Source organism: Helobdella robusta (genome assembly GCF_000326865.2).
Source record: "Helobdella robusta unplaced genomic scaffold HELROscaffold_68, whole genome shotgun sequence".
In the NCBI taxonomy this organism is placed as follows: domain Eukaryota; kingdom Metazoa; phylum Annelida; class Clitellata; order Rhynchobdellida; family Glossiphoniidae; genus Helobdella; species Helobdella robusta.
In genome coordinates, this window is record NW_008705387.1 from 463193 (window position 1) to 472887 (window position 9695).

Here is a 9695-nt window from a genome sequence, read left to right on the forward strand (position 1 = left end):
ATGCAAGCAGGACAAACAAAATTGGACACTTTAGATAAATTATTTTTGAACAACGTTTGTGACACCACTGGTTACACTGCTGACACTTGATTGAATTGTTACCTACACCAGCTTTACAAACTGAACAGGGCCATCGTCCAGTAGCTGTGAATTGGATGGGTTCACTAGTGTTCATTGCTTTGGTTTTGCTGATGTTGACTTTGAATCCATGATCGGCGAGTCTGGTGTTCCAATCTTCAAACATCTGTGCTGCATTCTGCTCAGACGTGGCTGTTAAAACGATATCATCAGCATATACTAGATTCCAAATGTCACCAGTGCGTATCGGTTTTGTGATTTCTTCCATCACAGTTATAAATAACAGTGGACTGAGAATCGAGCCTTGGTGAACTCCAATGCCGATGTCAAATGCATCTGTGTTTCCAACCGTTGTGCTGACAAGAGTCTTAGTATTCGTATACATTTGCATCACAAGTCGAACAAGATATTCTGGAATGAATTGTCGACGTAGACTCCATCTGATTGCTTCACAGGGAACTCGATCAAATGCTTTTTCAAGGTCTGCTGCCTTATATATGTTTCGACTACTATATCTGCATAACAACTTTCTATACTGTATAAAATTCTATACTCCTTTCTATACTTCTGTTGTGACCTTATATATTGACAACGCAAAAAAATAACTAAGTTAAACTTTAATAACTTTATTTAACAAAATTCTTGAAAAGTAAAAAGTATTTAAAATCGATTTATTTGTTTATTTTTCGAAACTAAATTAATACTTATTTACGTTCGTAAAGTTGGAAACCGAGTGTTCTTTTTTTTTAGGGATGTCCCTATATCTTTCCACTAGCCAAAAACTCTGCGGAGTCTTTTGGCGAAGAAAATCCTTCCAGAAAATCAGGGTCTTTGTGGTTCGTGTAGCATCTTTTCCCTAATTCTTTCAGATCGTCAGGTAGTATAGGATCAACTGAGGCAAAATCTGGAATAGGTGTAGATTGAATTCGAGTTGGGCTTTTTTTAGTTTGAACTTTTGATACTGGAGGTTGAGCAGTGGTAGTGGAATGACTTGATGATGGAATGTCTCCTGGATCTGAATCAAGGTCTACACCATAGCGAGGCCTCAATTGTTCCATGTGCCGCTTCCATATTGGACCATTAGGTACAATGTGTACTAGAACATTTCGTGCTCCTAAGACACGATGAACTATAGCAGAAATCCATCTTGGAGTTCGATCTCTAAGAGGACCATTATATTGTACGTAACATGGAGAACCTGTTGTGTATTTTACGGATTTCCGAGTTGGAACTTGTCTTTGAGAGTTTTGCTTCATCTGTCTGTATTGGGCAATGTGAGGGGCAGACGGTAACAAAGCATCCAGTTTAACTCGAATCTGTCTTCCGTTCAACAACTCACTTGGAGAATAACCTGACTCCAAAGGTGTTCTCCGGTATTGAATCAAAAATTCCTGTAAGGCTTGTTTGGGTGGAAGCTGAGATTTTCTCAATGAATTCTTGAAAGTTTGTACGAATCTTTCTGCTTGACCGTTTGAAGCTGGATGATACGGCGCACCAGTAAGATGTATAATTCCTCTTTCTCTGAGCCAATCTTGAAATTCTTCGGAAATGAATGCAGGAGCATTATCAGAAACAATCGTATGAGGATAACCAAAATGTGCAAAATCCTCTTCTAGTAAATTCATTGTAGCTTTTGCTGTAACATTTGAAGTTATGTGAATGCATGGATATTTAGAATAACTGTCCACAACAATTAACCAATTATTCCCCAAAAAATTGATTGCATGATCAATATGGATGCGACTCCATGGCTTTTCGGGAAGTATCCATGGGTGGTTTGGATATTTTGGTGGACTGTTCTGATGAGCAGCGCATGATTCACAATTTCGGCATAGTTCCTCGATGTGGTGGTCAATGCCTGGCCAATATACAACTGATCGGGCTAACTGTTTCATTTTTCTCATCCCAAAATGACCCAGATGTAGCAGTTGAAGAACTTTATCTTGAATCTTGTGTGGAATAACAATTCTATTTCCAAGAACTAAACAATCACTCTGTGTAGTCAGTGTGTCTTTCAACTTCTGGAAATGTTGAACTTGTTCTTGTTTAATCGAATGAGGCCAGCCTTCTTTGACATATCGACAAACAGTTGAAATGATGGGATCTTTACGAGATTCTTTTGCCAGAGTCTGAGCATCTGTCGGTATAAGTTGTTGACTAATCATTTTTATTGTGCACACTGTAAATTCATCTACATCTTTTTCTTGAAAATCAAAGTCTGGATCTTCACCTTGTGGCAATCTGCTAAGTGAATCTGCATTTCCATGATCTGTTGATTTTCTATATTCAATTGAATAGTCGTATTGATGAAGCATCAGGGCCCAGCGAGCCAAACGATTTGCTGCTATCACTGGTGTTCCTTTTGAAGGATTGAAAAGAGCCAACAACGGTTTGTGATCAGTGACCAGAATGAATTTTCGTCCATAGAGATATTGGTGAAATTTGTGTAACCCATATATTATAGCTAGTGCTTCCTTGTGAATTTGACTGTACCGACGTTGGGATTCAGTAAGTGTTTTTGAAACATTGAATAATGGTCGTTCCTCCCCATCAGGATACCTGTGAAACAGAACTACCCCCAATCCAACTTCTGACGCGTCACAAGAAATAACCAATGGAAGCGACTTGTCGAAATGTGCCAACTTGACGTCTTTCATAAGAATTTTTTTAATCTTTTGAAAAGTTAGTTCTTGCTTTGAAGTCCATTTCCAGGGTGTATCTTTTCTTGTAAGACATGTCAGAGGTTCAGCAATCGTTGCAAGATTAGGGATAAACTTGTGATAAAATTGAACAGAACCCAGAAATGATCGTAATGTTGATATATTAGTAGGGTGTGGCATTTTAAACAAGGCGTCAACATTCTTTCCTTTATTAACACCTTCTCCTGAAAGTATGTGACCCAAATATTCAATTGAAGTTTGTCCAAAAACACATTTCTTCTTGTTGCATTTCAGACCTTTATCACGAAGGCGTTGAAGAAGAGATCTTAAATTCTTATTGTGCTCATCAACACTGGATCCTCCAACAAGAATATCATCTAGATAAACTGCGACTCCTTTCAGATCACAAGTTAGTCTATCCATGATTTCTTGGAAGTAGCCTGGAGCTGAAATAATACCAAACGGAAGTCTGGTTTGAAGTAAAACTCCTCTATGTGTGCTCAATGCAAGTTTTCTTTGACTGTTTGGAGCAAGTTTTATTTGATTGAAAGCATCAGCAAGATCTATTTTGCTAAAGTAACGACTTCCTCCAAGTTTTTGTATCAAGTCTTCAGGAAGTGGCATTGGATGTCGATGTGGTTCCAGCTGGGGGTTCACAGTAACTGAGTAATCCCCACAAATTCGAAATTTTACTTTTTCCTCTCCTGGATTTAATCGTTTTTTTATGGGTACTATGGGTGTTCCATAGTCATTGAAATCTACTGGAATCCAGATGCCTTTTTTAATACCAGCATCTAATGTATTATTGAGATCCTCTTGAAATGAAAATGGCACTGTTCGAGCTTTACAGAAAACTGAATTTGAATCTGGTTTGAACTTAACTTCCAATTCAAAATTTTGCAAACATCCAAGTCCTGGTTCAAAACATTCTTTAAAATCTTCACAAATTTGTTGACAACAGATGAAAACTTTGACATCAGTTGAATTTTCTTTAATTTGAAAAACTTGTTTATTCAAAGCTGCTGTTACATCAATTTCTAGATCAAGAATTGCTTTTCTGCCTACAAGATTTAGGTTAGGTAGTTTTGTAACATTGAATTCTACAATTTTTTTATCATTTGATTCTGGAATAGAAGTTGAAACCTGACAAACTCCAATGACTGGGATTTTGTCCCCAGTTGCTGAAATAAATCTTGTAGAATTAGAATGGAGTTTGGGTCGACCCCATTTTTGCCAAACTTCTAAAGAACAAAAACTATCTCTTGCTCCACTATCTAGTTCAAAAAAATGTTCAGTATTCTTGAAGAGTAACTTTTGAAGAAGAGGTGTATTTCCAGGAATAGAATGTATAATTCTAACTGAACTGTTTTGTTGAAACTTTTTTTTTAAGCAAACTTTTTCAAGATGACCAGTCTTTTGACAAAAATTGCACTTTGTATTTATGTATCTACAATCTCTGGCATGGTGACCTTTGTTTCCACATCTAGGACAGGTGCCTTTTGAAAAAGGAAATTTGAAATTTTCATGTTTTTTATTGAAAAGAACTGCTTTTTCTTTTGATTTGTTAGTAGGACTTCTAGAAACTTTAGAAACAAATTCTGCTTTTTCTTCTGGAGAGCCATGTACAGTTGCTTTAGCGACTTTGGAGGCTTCTTCAACTTCTGTAGCTAGTTCTATTGCTCTGTAGAATGTTAATTCATCTTCTGGAACTTTGAAAAGAGACTTAAGAACAGCTTCGTTATTTACAGAGCAAATGAATTTTGTTCTAAGTGCTTCATCTAAAGGATCATTTATTTTTGAAAAATCACATGTACTTGCTGCTTGACGAATTCTAGATGCAAGTTCTTGTAGTGTTTCACCTGGTTTTCTAGAAATTTCATTCCAGAACTTATATCTTTCCCTGACAATAAAGTGCTTGGGACTGAAATTTATCTCCATTGTTTGTGAAATATCATTCATTTGTAACTCGTTGACATCACGTGGAGGAGAAAGTTGAGATGCCGCGACTTGAAGAAGCTTGTAAATTTCTGGAGATTGATTCGTCAGAAAAACTTGAGCAATTTTTGAGTTCGGGACTGAATTGGCAGAAACGAACGTTTGAAAACGAGGTAAGTAGTCAGTCCAAAGCTCTTTTTTTGAACAAAAGGCTTCGAAAGTGGGAACGGTTGTCGAACTTTGAACTATTGATTTGACCAGTGTCTCCATTTGCTTCGAAAATCCTTCCAGAAAAATTTTCAGTTCGGCCATATTTGAAAAAAAAAAAAAATCCTGTCGACTGCGCCAATTGTTGTGACCTTATATATTGACAACGCAAAAAAATAACTAAGTTAAACTTTAATAACTTTATTTAACAAAATTCTTGAAAAGTAAAAAGTATTTAAAATCGATTTATTTGTTTATTTTTCGAAACTAAATTAATACTTATCTACGTTCGTAAAGTTGGAAACCGAGTGTTCTTTTTTTTTAGGGATGTCCCTATAACTTCTTTTTATACTCTTTATATATAGAACACGTAGCAAGAGTCGCATATATGGCCTAGCAAATAAAAATATACATTAGGGTGTCCCAAAAATATGAAGTTTTAAAATATTGATGTCTCACCCCATTAAATAAGTCTGTGTGGTAACAGTAGTTTACCTGCCAAATTTTAGCCCATTTGGACAATGTTTAGAGGTTCCCCAGGGGGTCAAAAGTTTCTGATTTTGGTGTTTGATCGTTCGCTACCAACTTTTGATACAGTGTTATATGATATGATTGTAAATGTTTTATGATTTGTTTATACAAATGAAACAAAATATATAATTGTGTAAAAATATATAAATCTGCAATGTCTTTTATTTTTTAATTTCAAAAATTAGGTCAAAAATGATTGAAAAACAAGATTTTATTGAATTTTAGTTCGCTTGATTATTAATTAATGCAAATAATTCAATTTTTAGCTAGCAATTCACGACTATATTCTGCAAAGGTTTTCCTATGCTGTTCAACTACTTGAAGCAAAAATTTTTCTGCTCTGCGTTTTTGGTTATGGTTTCATTGAAATGTTGTACCAACGCTACTCCCCGTTCTGCAAAGTCATTGATGCAAACTAGATTTCTTACAAACACTGCTGCAACTTGGAATGAAGGAGTATCTGACCAGTTTTCAACAGGTACATCAAAAAAACTGGCATCAATATTGGATGTTTCAAAAAAATTTTTAGACGCACGTAAATTGTTAAAACTTTGTGGTAGTGTTTTCATCAGATTTGGGCCTCGATTTTCTTGTATTGTGCGGACAAGATCAGTCTTTTCTTTATCAGACAGGAAAAATGAAAAAAAGCAAGAGTTGCCAATTTTGGACTCATGTATCAAGAATGACGCAGCATCATTTTTAATTCAGTCGAACCAAGAACTGCGTCGTCGTAGTCGTGCAAACGCTGTATCAACAAAATATCATTCACAGGTGCATCAGAAGTGAGCCTGCATGAAAACCATGGCTGAAGATAAACACAAATGATAAACCGATTCAAACGTTGAATACCTTGTAATTCTCGAGCTGTTAAGTTAAAAATGGTTTTATTTACGGTGAATAATAGTTCAATTTTTAATGCGTAGATGGCTTTTGTCATTCATCGTGCCCTGTGCAGTGCATCAGGTTTGCGAATGGTTACATCAACCTGCAGCCCAACTATTTGTGCAGCAAGAAGTAGAAACTCTAAATAGTCATCTCGTGAATGTCTGACCTCAAGTTGACATTTGATGAATGCTTTAATTGCATCTTAAACAATTATCAAAAGGGTTGATCTGGCTTCTGGTGTGTGATTCATTTCGGTCCATTTTTCACGAAACCTTTTGAAAAATAAAATTTCTTGTCCAGTGGATGGTCCAAGACAAACATTGAATACATCGGCAAGCAGCACTTCAAACATATGATAACGGCAAGCCATCCATAATAAATTACGTCCCATGGCTTTTTCTAGAAGAGTGCAAGCTCCATTGAGTTTTCCAGTATTGGAAGCTGTCGTGTCAAAGCACATGCCAATAACCATTGATTCACACTTCAAAGAATTTATATGTTCATGAACTGCATCAGCAGCTGCTCGTCCTGATCCAGATGCTAACTCCAAGAAGTTTTGTAGTGCCATCGACAAGTGATGAGGGCAGTAACCGTAGTGCCATCGGCAAGTAACCGATCTACGTTGACCACACCAGTAACATCGATCAAAAGTTTCCCATCCCAATGAACAATGGATTTTGAGGGAACATAATTTTCTTTTATAAGAGCCGCAGCTTGTTGATGACGGCGCTGACAATGTCTCTGCATTGTACTCTTGGAAAATATTGTCTCTGATATCGGAACACCAGCTTCGTTGAACGCCGATGCAAGAATCATAGTTGACTTTCTAATGCTGGTATTTGTGCTATCCAGCACAGCTGCAACATTGGGAGATATAATGTCTCTGCGATGTCTGCGTTGTGTTGTAGAATTTGTTTTACCTGAGCATGCTGATTGTACAAGAAATTCTTCATCAGATTTATCATCTTCATTAGAATCATGGCAAACGGATGATGTCGTTGAATGTGTTGCACTGTCCAGTTGTTGGTCTGCAGCTGACTCTGCTGTTGATGATAACCCACTCCGTCCACGGTAAATAATTTTTGATACAGATTATCATTATATAGGTAATTGTTAATAATATTTTAAACTCTAATTAATGTCAGCAGTGAGATAATTAAACTAGTTTGCATTTCTAGCTTTATTTCACTCATTTTGTGCGTATTGTTTAAGATTATTGATATGGATTTTGAATTAACTCGATGGTAAAATTTTAAAAGTCCTTGGGGGACCTCTCAAACTTGTTCAAATGAGCTGTAACTTCACCAATTTAATTATTGTACCCAAGAGACACTTTTCAGAGGGTGAGACATCAACTATTTAAAAAAAAATTTCCGTGCATTTCTGGGACACCCTAATATACATAAAAATGTTTACTTTAATATATACAGGCAGCAAACTTCAAAGGCGCAATCATTATCATATACATATACAGTCATCTGTCACAATTTCACAAGCTCCTCACCCACAAAAACCTCGTCTCGGTGTTTATCCTCATAGATCTTCCCTAGATTCAGGAATTTCCACTATCCATCTTTCCATCTCCGGTCTTCATCTCGTCGGCTGTCTTCTTTTTCTTTTTGCCGTTGTTATGGTATCTGACTGAGCATTCGTTGGTTGCTGATTATACTCTGCCGGTCGTTCGTCAAAACAAATGAACAAATTCATCGGTGGCTGGTTGCATTCTATGAATATTGTTATATGACACAAATCGCACATACACGACATCGTAATATTTAGTTAAGTTAGGTTATACATACACGTATGCCATACATTTAATATAAGTTAATAGACATCACAACTCAAAAATAGTTAGTATATAAGAGCTTGACTGAAACTACGCGAAAGTAGGTAGAGATAAAACAATGCATATAATGATATAGTTAAAGATTAATTGTTTGGTATAGTTAATAACCAGATGATTGCCAGTAGAACAAGGCAGAAGTCGAGAATCAGAAGTGCTAATTAGTGAGATTCAATTCAATCGACATATTAGTAACATTCAACGTCAATTTATGTTTCAATTATAAATCTGAAAACTTACAATAAAGAAACCAACCAAAGGTTATGTGTACTTTTATTGTTTTATAATCTGGCAAGCCGCAGTTTAACAATAACTAATATAATATATGGTAGAGAACTATAACCTATATAACATGGTGGAGAACCGTTTTTCGATTCTCAACCCTCAACATTGACCCCAGCTATGATAATATTATGAAATATTCATATAATTTAAGAAGTAAATCGGATAACCATTTTTCATCATTATACGACAATAATTTAACTAGTCACACAACCAATACCTCAACAACTAATATAAAAGATACCTCATACAAACGAATTCCATCATCATACTCATTATCATCAGCAAATAACGCAATGGCAAGTAACGATAATAACGGTAACATTACGCAAACACAACATTTATCTTCACAAACTTTTGCACAACCTACTACTTTCAATGGCACAAACGAAAACGCTAAAAGTTGGTGGAAACGATTAGAAAACTGGTTAATTTTAAACAATTTATTAACGCTAAACGACCAAGACGAGATCCCAGACGATTACAAACAAAACATGTCTAAGATTCTCTCTGTTCTTTCCCTCCTATTCCAAGGAACGGCAGGACAATGGTTCGATTCGTTGGATAGACAAGCTAGATGTTCTTGCAACCATTTAAAAAAAACATTTCTTGCAAAATATCAGCCGGAAGATCTTCGTTGGAAAAGTCTTAGTGACATCTGGTCCATTAGACAAGGTAAACGTGAAACAGTTGATCATTATCTTTTCCGCATGCATAATCTTGCAACAAATGCTGCAATGAATAAAAATGATGTAGCTTATTACTTCGCCGTTCGACAAGGACCGCGAGAAGATATAAAAAGGGTGTAACTTACATGCAACCGGATACCATCGACGAATTAATTAAAGCAGCAAAAGAAGTTGAAGCAACATGTTTGTACGACAACCACGTTAATAATGGCACGTTTGAGGAGGACTCGTTGTTAGATAAATTTACAAATTTATTCAATACCATTCAAAACTTTCAGAAGAACGAAATAAACGACACGAAAGAGAGTACACACACACAACGTCACAACAGTAGAAACGATGCCAAGAACCATTATTCTAATAAGCATCACTCTCCAGCACAATCACCATCTCGTTCATCATCTTCACGATCGTCATCAACACAGCCCACTCAATCAAACCATACGAAGAGTAACAAAGGTAGTAACAAACAGGTTCATTTTTCATACAGTAAAAGTAACACAGCACAGATGAAATCATGCACAAAATGTGGTCGACAACATGTCATGTATCAATGCTCTGCATACAAAAAGACGTGTTATAACT

The 9695-nt window shown here is 36.1% G+C and overlaps 2 protein-coding genes across 2 annotated transcripts; one reads left to right on the forward strand and one right to left on the reverse strand.

The window, feature by feature from the left end:
* Positions 1 to 5725: 5725 nt before the first annotated feature.
* Positions 5726 to 7224, reverse strand: HELRODRAFT_181161 (hypothetical protein; the record flags this gene model as incomplete). Its single annotated transcript, XM_009030432.1, has 3 exons — positions 5726 to 5903; positions 6569 to 7084; positions 7217 to 7224. The coding sequence occupies 3 exons, from the start codon at positions 7222 to 7224 to the stop codon at positions 5726 to 5728; spliced, it is 702 nt and encodes a 233-aa protein (XP_009028680.1).
* Positions 7225 to 8717: 1493 nt separating this feature from the next.
* HELRODRAFT_181162 (hypothetical protein) lies at positions 8718 to 9230 on the forward strand (the record flags this gene model as incomplete). The annotated part of the gene is made up of 1 exon (XM_009030433.1): positions 8718 to 9230. The coding sequence occupies one exon, from the start codon at positions 8718 to 8720 to the stop codon at positions 9228 to 9230; it is 513 nt and encodes a 170-aa protein (XP_009028681.1).
* Positions 9231 to 9695: the final 465 nt, after the last annotated feature.